The sequence below is a fragment of the Chrysemys picta genome, chromosome 2, assembly GCF_011386835.1.
Source record: "Chrysemys picta bellii isolate R12L10 chromosome 2, ASM1138683v2, whole genome shotgun sequence".
Taxonomy (NCBI): domain Eukaryota; kingdom Metazoa; phylum Chordata; order Testudines; family Emydidae; genus Chrysemys; species Chrysemys picta.
In genome coordinates, this window is record NC_088792.1 from 170647952 (window position 1) to 170670047 (window position 22096).

The 22096-nt window shown below is 40.4% G+C and overlaps 1 protein-coding gene and 1 pseudogene across 1 annotated transcript; both read left to right on the forward strand.

Moving 5' to 3' along the window:
- The first annotated feature begins 5 nt into the window (after positions 1-5).
- Positions 6-2453, forward strand: LOC101935493 (serpin B10-like; annotated as a pseudogene).
- A 6010-nt stretch (positions 2454-8463) lies between these two features.
- LOC101935215 (serpin B3-like) lies at positions 8464-21843 on the forward strand. The gene is made up of 8 exons (XM_024102830.3): positions 8464-8522; positions 11478-11659; positions 13881-14000; positions 14638-14781; positions 16353-16470; positions 17260-17402; positions 18900-19055; positions 20083-21843. The coding sequence occupies exons 2-8, from the start codon at positions 11492-11494 to the stop codon at positions 20485-20487; spliced, it is 1254 nt and encodes a 417-aa protein (XP_023958598.2). The 5' UTR covers positions 8464-8522; positions 11478-11491; the 3' UTR covers positions 20488-21843.
- The last annotated feature ends 253 nt before the right edge of the window (positions 21844-22096 follow it).

A 22096-nucleotide genomic window follows, 5' to 3' on the forward strand; every position in this document is an offset into this window, starting at 1 on the left:
GAGGGATGACCCCCAACTTCTCAGTGACTGTGAGCCAGCTATTGCCTGTCAGCTTTGCTCCCTGCTCCAGGCAAGCTCCACGCAGCAGCAAGGAGTAGCTGGAGCAGGACGTGGGAACTGGCTCAGCCAGGCAGTAATGGCACTTCTGGCGGCTGCCTTGGCTGCCTGCTCCTCAGCTGCCGGGAACTCTGGGATACATCCAGAGGACTTCTGGGACCTGAGTTAAGTACACAGGAAACCAACAGGGCTCCGACCCTAGGTCCCAGCTTAACATGGATCCTGGGCTTAAATTGTTGTGTAGACATAACCTCAGTGTCAAAGCTGAGACATTGAAATATCAGAATAAATAGTGAAAAATAAATTGGTTCTATGAACTATCACTTTTTAGCAACCCTAACTAGTTATAAGCAGCACAGGCAAGAAAATTTAACTTTTCATTCTTAACCATATTGTTTTCACTTGATCCTTTAAAAGTGACATTTGTCCTCCTTTGCCTTGTTGCAGAATACAACTAAGCCAGTGCACATGATGTTCCAGAGAGGGAAATTTAATTGGACCTACCTACAAACAGTGCACACACATATTGTTGAGCTCCCATATGTCAATAATGACTTCAGCATGCTCATACTGCTACCAGAGGACACCAGCAATGACATCACTGGCCTAGAAATGGTAAAGAAATTAATCATATTACTACGGGGAATTCAATTGTTTTTATGTCCTAGATGTTTAAATGGCTGCTGTCTGATGGTAAGTGATGCTACATTCTTGTATTAGGAACAGATGAAAAGATCTGGCTTAGGAAAAAATAAGAACCAAAACATTGTCTAACACTCAGAAAACCTGAGCCTTTTTTGACCTATGGCAAGATTTTCGTAGATCCAACACTTTTTTTTCAGTTCTTGCTGTCATCCAGTCCTACAAGCAGAAGCCCCAAAATCCTCCAAGAAAGGCAGTTCTTTAGGCCCAAGCAAAACTAGAGACTACTAGAACCCTTGACAAAAAGCCAGGATAGAGGGGAACACTTCATACTAAATTATCTACATCTTTGAAGGTTTCCCAGCACTAATCTGAAAGGACACCAGAGCCTGCAGCACCAATGTAATGAGCCTGCAGCCCTTACTCAGTCAGGACTCCCATTAACTTTAACTGGAGTTCTGCTGGGATGGAAGCTCTGCTGGATCAGTTCCAAGATATGCTAGAATGCCAAAAACTCAAGACATACAATATGGTTACAATCATGTACAATAGGCCTCTGCTGCTATTACGCTACAAATATTCAACACTGAAAGTATTCACTATGTGGGGTCAGGAAGGAATTTTCCTCCAGGTCAGCATGGCAGAGACCCAGGGGGGTTTCACCTTCCTCTGCAGCGTGGGGCATGTGTCACTTGCTAGTTTGAACAAGAGTAAACAGTGGATTCTCTGTAACTTGAATTCTTTAAAACAAGATTTGAGGATTTCAGTAACTCAGCCAGAGGTTATGGCCTATTGCAGGAGCAAGTGGGTATGATTCTGAGGCCTCCAATGTGCAGGACGTCATATTAGATGATCATGATAATCCCTTCTGGCTTTAAACACTGAAATCTTCCAGTTACTGAACTAACCTACTGTAAGAAAACACGCTGCTTTACAGTTGAGAAGACACCTGTAAACTAGCCAGAAGCTTTTCAGTGATCTTTACTATATTTATAAACCATCTCTATAATTTCTCCATTCAGGATTGTGAAGGACATCAACGTTAAGGAAGTTTCATTTTCACTGTGTAATTTTTGATTCTCTCTTTTTTAACTAACTGTAGCTAGAAAGAGACTTGACGTATATCCAGATGGACCAGCTCAGAAATGATGGAGAAAACAGGTGTGGACGTGTATCTGCCCAGGATCAAAATGGAAGAGAATTATGACCTCAAATCTACTTTGAGCAGCATGGGGATGCGAGATGCCTTCAGTCAGAAGCGAGCTGATTTCAAAGAGATGTCTGAGAAAAACGATCTGGTTTTGTCAAATGCTTTTCACAAGTGTTTTGTGGAGATCAGTGAAGAAGTCACTCAGGCTGCAGCTGCCAGTTGGCTTCTATGACAGCACAAAGTCTCATTTCTGCCATTCAGTTTGTAGCAGGTCACCCTTTCCTCTTCTTCATCAGGCACAATAAAACTTAGACCATCCTCCTCTTTGGCAGAGTCTTCTCCCCAAAACCACTCAGATTTCTGTTGCTAAACCGGATTTTGCAGCAGCAGGACTGTACCACAAAGACATTGCCTCAAGTGTCTAAATAACTTGGGTAATTTTACTTCACTTTCCTGTATTATTGGCCAGTCTTTGTAGGTTGGGGAACAACAAATAATTCAAATTACTAAGAAGTTTGCTCTTCTGTTCATATGGTTAGAGGACCTGATAATATTTGGCTATGGCCCTCAAAAGCACAATAAAAATGCACTGCTTGCTTTTTCCAATGGTTGCAAATTGCACTTTTTCTTAGTACAACCACAAAGCAAAAGAATAAGTTTGATATAGAGAAATACATCTCAGGAATAAAACAATTACATGTGCAGACATACAAAGAGTACACAAGCAGGGCCAGATCTTCAGTAGGTGCGGATTGGAACACCTCCATTGAAGTCAATGGAGCTTGGCCATTTATACTAGATGAGGATATGGTCCACAGTTTCATAAGTTATATTGACTTAACATAGGCATGGCTAGCAATGCAATAAAACCATTTGAATGTAAATGTTTTGTAATCTTTACATTTCTACTGGCATTTTTTCTTGTTTGCAGACTGCTTGCAAGTGTTCTGGAAAAAAGGGTAAAGTGAGGTGTCAAAATTTGCAGGTGAAGAGCTACAAAAGAACCTCTCAAAACTGGGTGACTGGGCAACAAAATGGCAGATGAAATTCAATGTTGATAAATGCAAAGTAATGCACATTGGAAAACATAATCCCAACTATACATATAAAATAATGGGGTCTAAATTAGCTGTTACAACTCAAGAAAGAGATCTTGGAGTCACTGTGGATAGTTCTCTGAAAACATCCACTCAAGGTGCAGCGGCAATCAAAAAAAGCTAACAGAATTTTGGGAATCATTAACAAAGGGATAGATAATAGAACAGAAAATATCATGTTGCTTCTATATAAATCCATGGTATGCCCACATCTTGAATACTGCATGCAGATGTGGTCACCCCATCTCAAAAAAGATATATCGGAATTGGAAAAGGTTCAGAAAAGGATAACAAAAATGATTAGGGGTATGGAATGACTTCCGTATGAGAAGAGATTAATGACTGGGACTTTTCAGCTTGGAAAAGGGATGACTAAGGAGGGATATGATAGAGGTCTATAAAATCATAACTGGTGTGGAGAAAGTAAATAAGGAAGTGATATTTACTCCTTCTCATGACACAAGAACTAGGGGTCACCAAATGAAATTAATAGGCAGCAGCTTTAAAACAAACAAAAGATAGTATTTCTTCACACAATGCACAGTCAACCAATGGAACTCTTTGCCAGAGGATGTTGTGAAGACCAAGAATATAACAGGGTTCAAAAAAGAACTAGATATAAATTCATGGAGGATAGGTCCATCAGTGGCTATTAGCCAGGATGGGCAGGAATGGTGTCCCTAGCCTCTGTTTGCCACAAGCTTGGAATGGGCGACGGGATGGATCACTTGATGATTACCTTTTCTCTTCATTCCCTCTGGGGCACCTGGCATTGGCCACTGTCTGAAGACAGGGTACTGGGCTAGATGGACCTTTGGTCTGACCCAGTATGGCGTTCTTATGTTTTTATGTTCTGTTTCCTCTGTAGGTAACATACCAATGGGCAAGTGCTGTACAAGAAACAACTGTGTAAAATATAAGAAATAAAATGCATTTCCTTACAACCATCTACTTTGTAATAATTTTACTTTCAGCCAGCATCAAACTAGGGACTAGTTCTCCACTGCCATCTTCTAGTTTTATGACGGAGTAACCTCACTGAAATCGATGGAGTCACACTGGTGTAAACTAGGGCAATGGAGAATCAGGCCCTAAATATTTATTTGTAACTATTGTACAGTATGTTTATGCAGAACCCATATCTTCATAAAATTTGGAGTTAGAGCTGTTTGTGCAAATTCCCAGCAATCAGTTACAGTGGAGTAAAATATTAGAAGCACAGAGCTTTTGGAGTGGTTTCCTACCTTTTCTGGGGATGCTCCTAACTCTTTGAATTCAGGGTAGAGATTAAATAAACTGGGTACACTAGTGAACCTCCAGGTATATTGAAAATATTCCGGCCTGCCTGCAAGCACTTTGGAAGTCCATGTTTCTAGGACGCAGCACACACCTTTCTTTTTGGTTCTACTTCCTGAATGGGAAAAGAACAAACATGAAATAACATTACATAAGGGTTTATTTATTTTATTATACTCACTATGACTGCATGAACACATTCCATCTAAATACTGTCCTGTTGAATATAACATGATAAAGCTGTGTGCTAAAATATGACCCCAAAGAAGTTCCTTTTATGGTATACATCTGTACAGACACACTTTCAAGAAAAGGGCTCCTTCATACAGCTAACAGCCTTGGATTTTCAAAATACAAGACCAACCTATGCAGAATGAAGGTGCCTGTTTATTTCAGAATTCCTTTTCTGCTATCTTGGAGAGAGGCAACTCTTGGCTGCACATAAGCTATTAATTTTCATGCTGTGTCTCAGCATGAAATAAACAAACAAAAACCCTTTTGATTTAAAAAAAATGTTTCTACACTTCAGCATCCAGTGCACTGAGTGCGGATCAGTTTGTGTATCAAGGGATGTTCTTTAGCCCAGCCTTTACATTAAAAAGGGATACTAGCCCTCATCTTTCAGCTGCCTTGAATTAGAGTGAAACGTCCAACGTGGGAATATTTTAGCGCTCATTCCATGCATTCTTTGACAATCCTATTTTGGGAGTCTTGCGTCCTCCACTTAAACATCTGGTATTGGTCACTGCTGGAGACCGAATGCCAGGCTCAGTTTGATTGTTTGTCTGATCTGGCATGGCACTATCCATATTCCTAATGGTTTTAAATTAGGATGGTGGAGTCACAAGGCCTAATTGATCCCTGCATTACTCCAGTTTTACACTGGTATGTCTCATCTGAAATCTATGGAGTTACACTGGTTTAAGACTGGAATAATGCAGTGGAGAATCAGGCCATACGGAACACCAATCCAGCAGAAAGACAGATATTTGTGTTGTTTGGTGTAAGTTAAATAGTAGCTGTACTTATTTTAAACAAAAGAGAGTTGCAATGGACAACATCACCAGCCATTCTTACAGTTGGCCACTTGGTGATATTTTTGCTCATCCTATGTCTAAAATACCATATCTTATAAAATCATTGTATTCATCTTCTAAATCTCTAAGATTCCTGTTTAAAATACATACAATGGATCAATAATCAGGTCAAACTTTACAACAATAATTTCTGGAAAGTGGTCAGGAGGAAGAGAAGGCTTAGGTGGGGAAACATATTGGGCACTAGGGGTGGAGAATTAAGGCTAGAAGGAAATGGAGGTACAATCTCATTTTATTTCTAAACTTATTTATTGCCAAACAAATATATGGTATGTCAACAATCAAGGCAAACATTACAACAGAAAGTTCTGGAAATTGGTGGGGAGGAGGTGTAAGCATAAGTGGTGAAACATATAGACCTGTAAGAGTGGATGATGTAGGCTGGAAGGAAGTGCAACTGTTCTATATATCTAACCATATCAATTGCCTAACAAACAGACCCAAAACTTGGCCAAGGACACAAGTAATTCCTTCTCACAGGACTCTAAGGTAATGTAGATATTTGTGTAGACACAATTAGCTTTCTTTGAAACTTATTCTGAATTAGAGAAACCCTGGGCAGATTAAATGATAACATCCATGTCAGGCAGTAAAACAGGGCTTGAACATTTTCATCATGAGTTTAGTTTAGATTTCTGTTTTTAGAAAACAGAGTGTAAGAATTATAAACTTGTAGCGTTTTAAGAAAAGCTGCTGATATGGGGCCAGATGAATCAAAGGAAGAATTTTCTTGAGTAGATGATAATCTTGTTCCTTAAAATCTTGAATTGGATAAATAAGGATAAATCTCTGCAGGTGGTAGTTCTTTCTCTGAGATGGTACAACACAGAAAATTCATGGGCCAAGGACTAAATTGTTGTTCCCCTGAGGGGGAAGAAAAAAGATATTTTTAGTTTGCCACCTTCTTGTTTGACTTCTCATGACAAAAGAATCCATGGCTTAGTATGTGTTTGGATACTCCATAATGAACCATGTTGACAGTCAGGGAAACCTAAGAGGCCAAGGCCTGAGAGCCAGATGATCAAAGGTATTCAGGCAACTAAAGATGTATATTGGTGTGTACTGGGATTTTCTAAAGCACCTAAGCAGGTTAGGTGCCTAAGTCCTATTGAAATCAATATTTAAATAATAATAAAGACCATGCATGATTTGCGTGTCATACAAGTACCTAAGGATCGATTTACAGCAGAGACTATAGGTCAGATATTCTAAGGGAGTCTGGAATTATTGTCAACTAGATACATTTTCCAGTTGCTGAGGAAAGTTAGTTTGCCCTTATACAGAGAAAACAACACAAGCTGGAGACTAAGGTAAAATCCTGGACCTACTGAATTCAACTGGAGTTGTGTGGTTGTTGTCAACTGAGCCAGGATTTCACCCCAAATCCCTGAGGTTATCAGATTCTGATAGTGAGTAGCAACTCACTGCTTGAGTAGTCCCATTGAAATGAACAGGACTACTCCAGGAGAAAGTCCTATTCAACATCCGTAAGGGTCTTTGAAATCAATTGGACTACTAAAAGAGGAAGGCATTACTCAATTTCAGTCCACATATCAGAATCTGACCCCTAGTATTTTCTTAGTCCTTAATCTGGCCAAAACTTTCACCAACTTCAATGGGAATTTAGACAGTACAAGTTCTGAATAAAGACAAATTAACGATTTTTTTTGTTCATGATAGTACTAAATTCCATATTGATGCACAACGTGTTTATAGGAAATGAAAAATGTTGTATGTCCATTTGGCAAATCATTAGCAGAGGAGAACATTAAGCTGGGAAATACACAGGTTCCTGCAAACCAAAGTCAGCAGGAAACCACAACTAAATTGCAGTTGTCTAAAAGAGATACTGTTTTACAGCTATAAATATGGAGGACAGAAGACTATAGCCGGATTTAAAAAAATAATTAATAAATCCAGTTACAATTACCAGGTGAGACATAATATATATGTGGACAATCAAACACATGTCATTCAGAAATCTATGGGTCTTTGGAAGCCCTGTGCTTCCTATAACAGATATCAGGGTAGTAAGGAAGTGTGGAGGACTGAAGAAGAAAACAATAGTTAACCAGTACATTGAGGAAGGGTCCTTCTTTGTCCCCCAAAAACAAAATCAAAACTACTAATCCAGTAATCAAAAAAATGTGAATTCAATGGAGTTTCTTATATGAATAAAATTATGCATGTTCCTTTTCACTACCCACACTCTGTTCATTACTTTTGGCTACAGTGGCTCTATGGCAGTAGAGGATCCCTCTGTGGAGAAGGATTCCCAAGGGGAATCCACCATATTTATGGCAGGTCTGTGTTGGAGGATCAGTGCAAATATACAGCAAAGGGGGGTAGACTCTGACTCCTAGTGTCTTATCTTTCCTGGAGTCCACACAGATTATACAAGAATGGTAATTACATTTTCTGAATGACAAAAGTTATTCTAGGGATTGCATTCTAATTAGTTATGAAAGTTACCTTTAAGCAACCATTTGGACATAATAAATAATAATTTTGGATATATGATAATGCCAGTGGGTGTTGCAAATGCTTTATATCCCAAAACCTTGCAAGATACCCCACCATAATCTAGCAAGCTTCAAACTTCATCTCTGATGGCCAGGTAAGCATTTCTTCCATTTAAGTTTAACATTTTAGTTACTGTTATAATTGGTGAAGGGAAGTTTTGTAAGTCCTTTCTCATACTCAATCCATTTTAGGATTGTATAGATTAGTCCAGCTGTCCAGAATTTTACATCCCCAGAGGATTGTGTATTAAAGTTGCAAGGCAGGGGCTCAGGAGTCTATTCCTGCCTGTGTGACTGTGGGCAAGTCACTTTGGCAAAATGTTCAGATGTGGGTGCCTAAAAGTTATCCGTTAAACCCAGATTTAGGTACCTAAAGAAACAACAAAAAGAAGAACAGGAGTACTTGTGGCACCTTAGAGACTAACAAATTTATTAGAGCATAAGCTTTCGTGGACTACAGCCCACTTCTTCGGATGCATCCAAAGAAGTGGGCTGTAGTCCACGAAAGCTTATGCTCTAATAAATTTGTTAGTCTCTAAGGTGCCACAAGTACTCCTGTTCTTCTTTTTGCGGATACAGACTAACACGGCTGCTACTCTGAAACCTAAAGAAACAACCTGCTTTTCAGAAGGCCTGACCCCACAGATCCTGTTGGTTTAAGGTAAATTACAATGCATTTATATCAGTGTAAGAGCAAAATTTGGCTTGCAGAATTTACATAAAATGTTGCAGATGTCACCACTTTCCAAAGCCTATGACATTGCTACAGATAATCATCAACTCTTGTGAAATGTGTAATTTGCCAGCTGTTGATGATTAGGAAAAGAAATTCTCAGTAATTTTCTTCCTTTTTCCATAACAAAGCATTTTGCATTAACAATAACACACAAACTTCTCTTCTCAGCCTCAGATGTCAGTAAATCTGTGCATATTTTTGAAGAGAGTCTGAGTTGGAAATGAAATATTTAAGTAAGAAAATCACAGAATCATAGGAATGGAGGACTGGAAGGGATCTGAACAGGTCATCTAGTCCAGTCTCCTGCCCTGAGGCAGGACTAAGTATTACCTAGACCATCCCTGACAGGTGTTTGTCTAACCTGTTCTTAAAACCTTCCAGTGATGGGTGGTCAGTTCATGATCTGTTCCTCCTTGCATTTTGCTATGACCCTGGGAGAACCTTTCCCAGACGTGAAGAAGAGCTCTGTTTGTCTTAAAAGCCTGTCTCGCTCACCAACAGAAGTTGGTCCAATAATAGAGGATACCTCACCCATCTTGTCTCCCTTGCAATTAGGAAATTTTTCCTAATGTCAGATCTAAATATCCCTTGCTGTGATTTAAATCCATTACTTCTTGTCCTGTCCTCAGTGGCTAAGAACAATTTATCACTTTTCTTGTTATAATAACCTTTTACGTACTTGAAGACTGTGATCATACCCCCCGTCAGTCTTCTCTTCTCCAGACTAAACAACCCAACTTTTTCAATCTTTCCTCATAAGCCATGTTTTCTAGACTTTTAATATTTTTGTTTTGATCTTCTCTGGACTTTCTCCAATTTGTTCACATCTTTCCCAATTGTGGTGCCCAGAACTGTTGGGGCCTTATCAGTGCTGAGTAGAGTGGAAAAATTATTTCTCACGACTTGCTTACAAAATGAAAGGTGATGTTGTATAACACAATTTCAGAGAGACAACAGTGGATTAGAATTTGGAAGGGGAAAGCCACTAGATCACCCACTTGCATAGTGAAGAATCTCACCTAAGATGAGGGAGACCCACATCCAATTACTAATTTATATTAAGTGGAAAAGCTTCAGTGGGAGAGACTCACTGCAGACTACCTGATAGCCTAGGCCTCACAGCATTCTCCTGAGCAGTGAGAGATTCAAATTCAACTCACTGTTCCAAATCAGGCAGAGGGGGTAACTGAACCTCAGTCTCCTACATCCCAGGTGTATGCCCTAACCTTTGGGCAGAAGTTAAATGGGACATCACCACCATCTATATACTGGGCTAAAGATGAGTGGGGGAGGGACAAGGAGCACAGCACCAGCCACTTAACAAATCTAACCTGAAATGTTTTTTTGGCCCAAACTCTTTGGTAAATTTGTGTCAAATTTGTGAATAGTTTCAGATTGACCAAGATTACATTTTTTTAGCAGATAAACTATGTGTCAGAAAAACTTCACACAGGTCTTTTTATCTATTTGTGAAAGTCTTGGAATACCTCCCTGGGAAGAAACCAAGGGTATCTCTTTTCAGAGTTAATGGAGACAGATTAGAGTATTATGTTCCTATCAGTCAACCGCAGTTGGAAAATGTATTGAAATAAATAGATGTTCACACATCTTACACAGTGTATATTTATTTTATAATAGAATAAGCTGATTCATTAATACCTTAGCACATATTAATCAGATCATTCTCTACCCATTGTCTGTTGTTGTTACCTAGACACCAGGGGTCAAATTAGGCTCTCATTTACACCTGTGTATATCTGGATTAACTCCTCCAAAGTTGCTCTAGCTATATATGGGTGCAAAAGAGAGCCTAATGTGGCCCTGATCACATACAAACAGAAATTGGAGCATCCAAGAATCCCTCTCAGGAAGCCTGATTTTGAACTCATACTGCTGTAAATCATGAGTAACTCCCCTGAAGTCAGATGGGGAGATGCATCAGTGTGTTTCATTGCTCTAAGAAACTGTGTTGGTAGAAGATTTTACTCATTGTAGCGTTGTACATTAGCCACAGAAGTGGAAGAAAAAGGATAGTCTCAATTTCCTGAGTGGAGAATTGGAGATGAGGCAGTTTCCTTAGTGGGAATTCTTTTTTAAAATGTCTGTATCACAATCTTCCCAAAACTTATGCCCATTTCAACCCTGAGGCCAGACATGTGTGTATAACTAGCAAGAAAGCCACTGAAACCTTCTGATGTAGTAAGAGGTTGAGAAAAGAGACTGTTGAACTCTGTTGATTTGGCCATGTACATTGGCCAAACCGGACGGTCTCTACGTAAAAGAATAAATGGACACAAATCAGATGTCAAGAATTATAACATTCAAAAACCAGTTGGAGAACAGTTCAATCTCCCTGGCCACTCGATTAGTGAGACCTAAAAGTTGCAAAATTACAACAAAAAAATTTCAAAAACAGACTCCAACGGGAGACTGCTGAATTGGAATTAATTTGCAAATTGGACACCATTAAATTAGGCCTCAATAAAGACTGGGAGTGGATGGGCCATTACACAAAGTCAAACTATTTCCCCATGCTTATTTCCTCCCCCCCCCTGCCCCCCGCCACAGTTCCTCACATCTTCTTGTCAACTGCTGGAAATGGGCCATTTTCATTACCACGATAAACATTTTTTTTCTCTCTCCTGCTGATAATAGCTCACCTTAACTAATCACTCTCGTTATAGTGCATATGGTAACACCCATTGTTTCATGTTCTCTGTGTATATATATATATCTTCCTCCTGTATTTTCCACTGCATGCATCCGATTAAGTGGGCTGTAGCCCACGAAAGCTTATGCTCAAATAAATTTGTTAGTCTCTAAGGTGCCACAAGTACTCCTGTTCTTTCTGTTGATTTGGTTTATGTTTTTCCTCTGCAGTTTTCATTTTCACAATGAGCTCCATCAGTGAAGCAACTACTAAATTTGCCCTTGACTTTTTCAAAGTATTGAACAAAGATAGTCCATCTGACAATATCATCTATTCTCCTCTGAGTATCTCAGCTGCCCTGGGCATGGTCCTTCTTGGGGCCAGAGGTAATACTGCCACCCAGATACAAAAGGTAGGTGTCAATAAGTCAGTTGTTTTATACCTTCATTTTTGTTCAACAATGGCAGACCATTCCCTCATGCAATGTCACCTGAGCTCCTCAAACCTTTTCTTTTCTGCTAATTCAGAGCAGTTTCCTTTTCCAGGGGTAATAAAGCCTGCACAAGCAGCAATTGCCCTAGTTACGGTCTGAAAGGCAATTCTATATTGAATGGAATTGAACTTTATGGGGTTGAAAAGGTGCCTGGCAGAAGCTGCAGGCTGAGAACATAATTGTGAACTGGAAATAACATATTCAGCCCAAGAACAAGAGATTTCCCGCCTCAAGCCCTGATCTTGCAACCATTCCATACATGTGTGTCATTACATACATGAGTAGTGCATAATGGTACTTGAGTGTGTTATTGTTTGTGAGACGATGGCCTATGTCAGGGGTTCTCAAACTGGGGGTCGGGACCCCTCAGGGGGTCGCGAGGTTATTATGGGGGGTTGTGAGCTGTCAGCCTGCACTCCAAACCCCACTTTGCATCCAGCATTTATAATGGTGTTAAATATATTAAAAAGTGTTTTTAATGTATAACGGGGGGTCGCACTCAGAGGCTTGCTATGTGAAAGGGGTCACCAGTACAAAAGTTTGAGAACCACTGGCCTATGTTGCTGCTTCACTTACCCTCTGCCGAGGTTGGTCTATTTTGGCCTAGAGCAGGGGTCAGCAACGTTTGGCACGTGGCTCACCAGGGTAAGCACCCTGGTGGGCCGGGCCAGTTTATTTACCTGCTGACACGGCAGGTTCGGCCGATCGCGGCCCCCACTGGCCCAGATCACCGTCCCGGGCCAATAGGGGCGGCGAGAAGCGGCGCGGGCGAGGGATGTGCTGGCTGCGGCTTCCCACCGCCCCCATTGGCCCAGAACAGCAAACCGCGGCCAGTGGGGGCCACGATCGGCTGAACCTGCCACGTCAGCAGGTAAATAAACTGGCCCAGCCTGCCAGGGTGCTTACCCTGGCGAGCTGTGTGCCAAACGTTGCCAACCCCTGGCCTAGAGGGATGTTTGAACCTCTTGGCCAATAGCTCAGCCCCAGCAGAAGAGGTCATCTCAGATACAGAGAAACATTTCCTCAATATTTGCAATTTCCAGCCCCTCATCTTCATTTTATTCATACCGCCTGCTGACATTTCTGTCTTGTGCATTATATCAAAAGAGAGAGATGTAGCCTACATGGTTATTTCAGAAATGTGTGTCTCTCAGATGCAGGGTCCTTTTTAGTTGCTTACTATGAACGTGCTGAGCATCAGATTTACTAATGCTGAAGTGTTACAAGTTTGGTCGTAGTTATAAAAATATTATTTGAATATCTAGTTTGGCAAAAGTGTTAACCTATTTTTGGATCCCATGAACCTGTATGAGTCACATTTGTCACTGGAAATGGGTTTGAATTTCTCAGGCTTGGGTTGCTCAGGAGTTAGTACTAATCAAGAATCATGTGTTATTAGTCTTTGAATACAACTGTCATTATTAGAACTTCCAGATAGATATTTTGCTGTGAAGGTTAGACATGGGACCCAATACAGTTAGCAACTGTAAAGGGATATGCACATGAGAGGAATGAAATTTAAAAAACAAAAAAACAAAAAACAGGTTCCAGTTCTATTGCCACAGAAGTCATCGGCAAAACTCCTGTCCACTTAAATATGGGTGGGAGCTAACTCTGCATTTGACAAACACTGCATTTGTTGGAATTAAACCTAGCAAACTCTGAAAGCATTTCCACTGGTTTTGAGATTGTTCCTTAAATTTAGGTTTTGTAAATAATAAGCTTTTATCCAAGTCCTAATCCTGTGATAGGATCCACTATTGCAGATCACTGCATGCCTGCAGAACACTACTGAATTTATTGCCCTATTGCAACATAGTATAAAAAGGTGTTAAAACTGAATATTATGGGCAGAAACAGGAAGTGAGTTCTACAATCATAGAAATATAGCTCACCTTTCTGGTGATTTTAAGTAGTATTCACCAAATGGTTGCTGATTTTGATGTCAATGGATGCACTGGGGCATCCAGTGACAAAAGTTGAGAATACCTGCCTTTGACATCATGATGTCCATCTCCAGTAGAAAGGACAGTAGGTAAGACAGACAACTGAATTTTCTCGTGACAAGTGCAGTTTTATATATTGTCATAAGTAAATCAATATAGTGTATGATTGTTGCAATCTTACATTTCCACCTCAGGTTCTTCGCTTCGCTGAACTTAGAGAAAATGAAAATCCAGGAACAGGAAGGTCTTCGGAAGCAACAAGTGATGAGAATTCAGAGAGCAGTTGCAGACTACCTCTTCATCCCCATCTGCCGGTATCTTAGAACAAATGTTGAAGTTGGACAAACTTTGGAGAATTTGAACCTAAACTCAAAATTGGCAGATTAGATTTATAACATAAAAATAGGGGGGGAAATGCTATGATGGTAGGTGACAGTAGGGAGAAGGATAAAAATGTATACAAGATAGCAAAGAGTAAGGTTTAGGATTTGTTTTATTGAAAATGCTGTACAATTATATGCTTGATTTGTAGATGCCATAATTGCAACTGCATTCACAAGTCATCAGTTTCTTGCTATTTCAGTGGGCTCCTACCAGGATCATGAGCACATGTGCATGTTTAAATCTGACATACAGAAAGCATTTGCAACTGTACTACCCTGAACATTTTTCATTGTTCAACAAATACGCATGTGTAGTGCTCCATAAGTAACAAGTGGAACATCCCAAAAGAGCCACGGATTCCTTAGTCCTTATAATAGAGCTTTTGCTCCATAGATCTCCAGACTATCAGGAACAAGAACAAGTCAGAGAAGGCAAAGGTAGTTAAGTTATTGAATCCGAATTGTTTCATAGGAGAACAATTATTTTAAAAAAACAACAACAGTGCCTCTGTTACTCTCAGCCTTTTTCAGTCAGAAACAAACTACAGCAACTTTGTGTTATTTGAAGGTTCCTGATGATCAGTGTGATATACCTGGAGGGATTCATTCCCAGTTTCATGACATCTTCTCAGCAATCAACAAACCTACCACTTTCTACGAGCTGGCTAATGCCAACAGACTGTATGGAGAAAAGACATTCAATTTTCTTCAGGTGAGTTGCACTGGGGTTCAGATTAATGGCCTGTGACATTGTAGGACAGAGATGGACAACATGGGCTTAGTTCAGTTGAGGTCCCATTTCTTGCTGACTTGGATGGGAGTTGTGTCCACTTAAACAAGGGTGGAGTTGATCCCCTGGAGGTACTGAATAGTAGGGCAGAACAGCCAATCATCTTAAAATAAATCCATATGGGAAAGTGAGCTAGAATTATTCTGGCTCATGCAAATTCAATAAAATTGCTAACTATGTTCTGGGGTTTCATGCTACATTTTTTACCAATTCATTTCACATTATTTACAAGGCCTCACCATTTCATTTGTGTGAAATTTCATAGGCACAAAAACTTTTCTCAAATCAGCTTTCAAAATTCGCTTCTAGTTTGAAATTTCATGTGCAAGTATCATTGCAATCATCCTTAGTTATTTTGGCTGGTGGGAAAAAGAAACATTACAGGACAGTGCTTCAAAACATTCGTGAATTACATATAAATATACAGTCACGGACACACTAGGTTAGACTGGGATAGAAGTGGCGAGACAATATATATAGGTTTCTAGTTCCAGGATAAATTCAGGGTTCTACCTGTAGAACTAACAGAAAGACCTGTAATGGGTCCTAATTCCACCAGTTTCTCCTGTTCTGCAGTCCACCCAGGATGGAAAGTAAACTTGAGAGACCTAAGGATTGGTTGCTGCAAGAGGAAGCAGCATCTATCAAATCTTTCCACTGAATGGGAGAAGAAAGTGGCCTATGTGAAAATGGTCCCCCAGTCCTTTAGAGCATAAGCAGCCATTTAAGGACCACCAGAGGACCTGTGACAACCAGACATTCTGGTTATTCAAGAGCGACCTAGGTTCACCTTCCATTGTGTAACCAGAACCTGATGTTCTGTAAATGCCTGCTAAAGTAGCTAGGTTGCCAGGGGGATATATGTGTTTATTGCATCTAAAAACCAGAGAGTAAATCAGCCTTACATAACAAGATCACATGCAAAAGCAAATACTAGCCTCACCACAGCAAAACTCCTTAAATCTGATGAGTAGTCATTATTATTTGTACAGTAGTAGAACCAGGATCAGGGCCCTCTTGTGCTATAATTCTATAGAAACGTAGTAAAAGACAGTCCCTGCCCCAAAACTTACAATATAAATAGAGAGAACAGACACAGAGGTAGGAGAAAAGCATTATCATTATCCTTATTTCACAGATGGGGAACTGAGACACAAAGATTATATGACTTTCTCAAGGTCATACAATGGGTCTGTGGCAGAGTCAATCAGCTGGCAGAACTTCAAAGAGGTTCAGTGTTTGACTGTTTTATGTAAACTGTCCAAACCTATGTGGCCCTGTATCCCTACACTCTACCCAACTGGTCCAGTTCATTCTGCTAGTCCTCACAATGTCTCATCTTGAGCATGTACAAACACACTTTTGAATATTTTGTATATTTCTTGCAGTGTTGCAGAACTAAAAAGCAGGGATATTTTATTTTATTCGGGAGACATCCTAAAAAGAGACCTGTTTTCTGATGTATTGTTCTGACATTCTCTCTTATTGTACAGCAATACCTATCCTGCATACAAAAGTTATACCAGGCTGAATTGAAACCAGTTGATTTTCAGAATGCTGCAGAGGAAACCAGAAAGCAGATAAATTTGTGGATTGAAACCTTTACCAAGGGTAAGGACAAGTCAGGCATTGGCTGCTATTTCTTGATATTTAATTAAAAAAATGAGGTAAAGTGTACAAGGTGCTTAAAAACCTGCAGGAGAACACTATTTTGTCATAATTGGAGCACGCCCAGTATGGAGCTGCAGTAGCAGCTCTCAGCAATTTGACCACCTGAGTGACCTGAAGATGGATCATTAATTCCCACAGAGAAAACATATTTGAGGAGAACAGAGTAGCCAGCAGACTCTGGACCTAGTACAACACCCATTGAAATCAACAGGAATTCTTCTGACAACTTCAGTGGGTGCTGGATGAGACCACCTGTGAGTCTGATTGCATTGAGTTTAAGGAATTATCCAATCCGATGCAAGAGGTATTGGGCAAGGAGAGGGGACCTTCAAAAAGTACCTTGATTTATGAGCTCCTCTACAGATAAGGTAAATGACAGTGCCCTACTTAAAATTTGACCTGGATCCAAGACTAGTCAGCAGAAAAAGAACAAAATGGCCATTTTGGGAGATGACATCTGTTCTCCGTTGTTCACTTGAGGAACATCAGTGTGTCAGTGTGGGGAAGCTACAAAGATGCTGCTTGTGTTGTACTTGTTCTGTGAATAGATAGAGGACTTCAGGCTCTTAGGCCTGTCAGTCTAACATCTTTCATGTGTGTCTAGTATCATGTTTATATTCTTATACACAGTTACATATATGCACTGTACATCTATGTTATTACAATGGATAAATGGAACTAGAGTTATTGAACTGCCAAAACAAAATAATTTGCTTCCATATTTTTAAGGTAAAATCAAGGACTTCTTTGGCCCACAGGCTCTTTCTGGAGATACTAAATTAGTCCTCGTGAATGCGGTCTACTTCAAGGGGCAATGGGGAAAGGAATTTAAGAAAGAAAACACCAAAGAAAGACCTTTTCAGATTAACAAGGTAAATTACAGAAATACACATATCACTTCATTGCTCCTATTGTTTTACATGGTTGGCAGACAATGGGGAGCTAACATGGGATATGGCCTCTTGAATCTAGGGCTCCTTTATGGCCTAGGGACCAGCTCTGGGGGTGAAGAGGGAGCTGTTTCCCAAAGCTTCTGCTAGGAGAGTGCATCATGCCTGACATAGGTACAATGCCTCACAAAGCCACCTGGGGCACAGGGGAAGCCAGTGTATAAGAAGCTGAAGCATCTGCCGTTCTTTGTGGTCTGTCAGCTCTTCTATCAGGAGTGGAAGTGCTCAGGGCAAAGCCCCGCTTTCTCCCCTTCCCCTTTGGAGTTGCGTGTGCAGTTAGGTTTGCTACCCTTTTGCACTCATGTGAGCAAAGACCGGCTGGCCCCTGAGCAGAGGCCTAGCATAAGGATGCTTCTTGTACCTTCCCCCACTACACTCCTAATTTGGAGCAGTCCACAGTCTGGCCTCTAATCATTTTCTTCATAGACCCTTAACTGGATTGCTTGTATTCAGACCTACAATGAGTTGTTCTGCTGCCACATTTACAATGACTGCCCCCAAGAGATCCATTTAGTCTGTGTTCAGTTTCCACATTCTGTCACCAGATTGATCTCCCTCCTCATTAAGGTTGAATACTGAAAGTGGGTTTTTTTCGGTGACATTTAGGTACATTGTCCCTGTGCTAATCCCCCGCCCTCCCCATGTTGTGTGGGCAATGAATGTAGAGTAGCCAGCTTCGTATTGCTTCAGTTCAGTTTCACCTTCTGTTGGTCACACATTAGCATAATGTAGCAAAAATAGGTTGGCAACAAAACAAGGAAACATTTGTTTAGCTAAAGGAAAATTGTTCCTAGTGGAACCTGTTTCCATGAAATTGTTTTGTAAATGTCTATTGCTCTTAGGTTTTGTAAATTTCTGGGTCAATTTGACCTAAGATCATGCTTTTAAATGGAAATATAAATTAAAGAAAAGATGAAAAGCCTGTAGTTTTAATATCCTTAGCATGGTTCTCAAGTTGGACAACCAAACGGTGAGGCACACAATATCAACAGCAACTTCTGAAAGTGTTGGTCCAAAGAAATAGCATTACCTCTTCTTCTAAACCTTCTATTCTTTGGGAGGTGGGTGTGCCGGCACAGGGAGATAATAAATGGTACCTTAGCTTTAAAGGGGCAGTGGAAAAGCAGCATGGTGGAATTCTGGATCATGGGAATGGGCTTTATGGGGTTTCCCAGTCTCCCCTCCCCCAGTACTTCACTGACCCCTTTCCCTTGAGTCCAAGATAGAGATGAAACTGTTGTGAGATGTTCGAAGAGGTTCAAGAGAACTTTATACCTTTCTTCGGAAGGTGATTATCTGGCCATGAACAACTACTGCAGCATTTGGGTCCAAGTGAAGATGCAATACAAGGAAAAATGTTTTAATGCTGGAGAATATATTGTATGTCTCTCACTTGTTACTACTTGTCACTGCTTTCAGACTACAAGCAAACCTGTGCAGATGATGTACCAGGAGAGCAGGTACAAAATAGCTACAATAGAGGAGCATCAGAGTCAGGTGCTTGAACTCCCATACAAGGGTGGTGACCTGAGTATGTATATACTGCTGCCAAAAGACAACATGGGTCTAACACAGGTAAAGTTACCTATGATGAGATAGTAATCTTATAACCAGAATATGAACATGGACAGATAGTATAGGACAAAATTACTTTCCTCTTCTTTGTTGCAGAGTATGCAGCATGTTGAATAGTAAATCTGAAGGCAGGCTGCTTATGTTGTTCCTAGGTCTATTGAATTTTCAGAAAACAAACAATTAGCCAGCCATTTTATTCTCCAAATAGGGCACGGTGACAATGTAATTAATAGCTAATTGCTACATTTTTGTATTATCAACCTTTCTAAACAGTTAATACCCACACAGACTAGTCTAAAAATGAATAAATAATAAACGCAAAGAATATAGGTAACACATCGGCAGATCCACAGAGGCTGTCTGCCACATATTGCTGCCAGACTTAACATCTGATCCAGCTCCCTAACCCTTCTCCCATACAATTCGGTTGCAAAACACCCACTGACTTCACTGGTGCAGCATCAAGTCCTTTAGCTTTAATGGTAGAGGTCTGAGCACTGAAGTTAGAAGTTCTACCGTTGACTCCCACTGGTGACCCACCATTGTGGTCATTATATTTACATTAAAAAAAAGAAAACAAGATTCTATAACCAACACTGGACAAACACTTATTTGGAAATCTTTAGGGTACGGCTACATGGAGATAAAAGCCCTGCAGCTGAGGGGCTAAAAATTGCGGTGTACACGTTCAGGCTTAGGCTGCAGCCCGAGCTCTCGGATCCTGTGATGGTGGAGGGTCCCAGAGGTTGGGCTCCAGCCTGTGTCCAAATGTCCACACAGCAATTTTTCAGCCATACAGCCCAAGTCAGCTGACACGGGCCAGCTGTGGGGTTTTATTCCTTTGTAGACATACTCTTAGTGTACATCATGCTACTGATCCCAGTAGTACTGTAAGAATCATGCCTGATGTGGTTATCACAGTGTGAATGAAAAAATATTTTTTCCAATTTCTCACATAGTTGCGTGTCTTGTTGATTTTGATGCATAACCACAAGATTCTGATTCCCATGTATCTTTATACCTGCAGCTGGAAAAGGAACTTACCTATGAGAAATTAACAACTTGGATTAGCCCTGACCATTTGAAAGAAGTTGAAGTGGATGTGGCTCTTCCTCGGTTCAAAGTCGAGACAAGTGCTCAACTTAAAAAATATTTAGAGGCTTTAGGAATGACCGATGTATTTCACCCAGGAGTATCAGATTTATCTGGAATGGCAAAAGAAGGTGACCTGTTTGTGAGTCAGGCTACCCATAAGGCTTATATAGAGGTCAATGAAGAGGGCACTGTGGCAGCAGCTGCAACTGGAACTGGCATAATTACAAGCATACTAAGAATACCTGTACAGTTTGTGGCTGATCACCCTTTCCTCTTCTTTATCAGACACCAAAAAACCAAATGCATTCTCTTCTATGGTAGAGTCTCTTCTCCTTAAAGGAAAATCTCTAATTAACTCGCAAGATCCTGGGTCACAGAATTATAGTACAGAAAATACAACAGAAATGTTATTCTCTTCATTTTCTCTTTTCCTTGCACTGTATCTAGATAGTGACTCCATAGTAATGGGTGAAAATGCACACTATACTCATAGCAGGACTGTAACACTAGCACTACAGTCCTATCTTGTCTGCTGTTTCCCTCCCCCGCAAAGTTGCTTCTGGTTCCTACTTAAAGAATCTCCCACTTTCTCAGCACCTGAGGAAGGGCACCTCTGTTAAGTCGCAAATCACTAGGAATCTCCTTGAACCAAAGCAATAACTAGTAGTGAAATAAAGAACTATGAATTTTATTAATCATCCTGAACTGAATGGGTATCAAAACAAGCATTGCCCAAACTCTTGCATTGGAGAACCTGGCCCAGAGTTGTAGCAATGTAACAGGTGAATAATCAGGCTCATTGTTTTCACAGTTATTGTTATTGCCCTTCTGCCACCTTTACTACTTCTGGAGGAATTCTGTGCCAAAAAATTAAAAACTCTGTGCACAATATTTTAAAATTCCACAAAATTCTTCTTTTTTATTTGTGAAAATAACACAAAATAATCATGCCAGTTTCAATTATTTTGGAAATTAATTTCAAAATATCTGTCAGCAAGTATGTCTGGAACAATACAGACAAAAATATATTCAGGAAATGTTTTTTGATGAATAGATTCCTTATTAGGCATATTAATACAAAATTTTGTTTAATGATTCATTTAAAGTACACCTGTACTCAAAGAGAGTTGTGTTTACTTCATAAGTAATCCTGCTGAAGTGAGTAGGACTACCATGGAGGAAGGCACTGCTCAACATGATGTGGAGAGGGAGAAGGGAGAGTTGGAAAACAAAGTCTAACCCTTTAGCACTTGAATATAAAGTTAACACTGTACACTGATACAAACTCCTACAGCAGGGAGGGAGAACCTTATCTTGAGGTGGACCTCAACGGTTTGTTCTACTATATTTGGGGGGCAAAGAAGACACCTGGGCATCCCTCAGCTAGGAAGCAAATGGACAGCAGATTTGCTTCAGGAAGGTGGGATCTCAGCCAGGCTGGGCAGAAAACACTGGAGAGAACTTTGGGTGAGATAAGTTTCTTTATCAGCAGGTCAACCTGTTAGTTAAGTTTAGTTAGTCTATAGAAAGAGCGTTATTTTGCTTTACATGTAACCATTTGATTCCAATATTCTTGCTCACTATTACTTGAATCTCTAGTCTTTGATAATAAATGTATTCTTGTTTTCACTATAAACATATCTAAGTGCTGTGGTGTGAAGTAAAGGAATGATCCTGAGTTGAATCTTACAAACTGGTGTGTAGTGTTTCTTTGGGAATGGCAGGCCCGGTAATTCTGTGAGTGTTCAGTGGATCAGGGACTGGACACTGCAGGGAACGCTCTGAGGACTTGAGGGTTGATGTGTGTCCGTCACTACTTGTGCAGAGAGAACAAGGCCTGAGGGATTCTGGAGGGCAGTGCTTGTATAGCCAGAGGCTGTTGGTTTCAGGGAGCTGATCCACAGCAGGCACATACAAGGCTGCTTCAGACTAAGGGCATGTGGTGG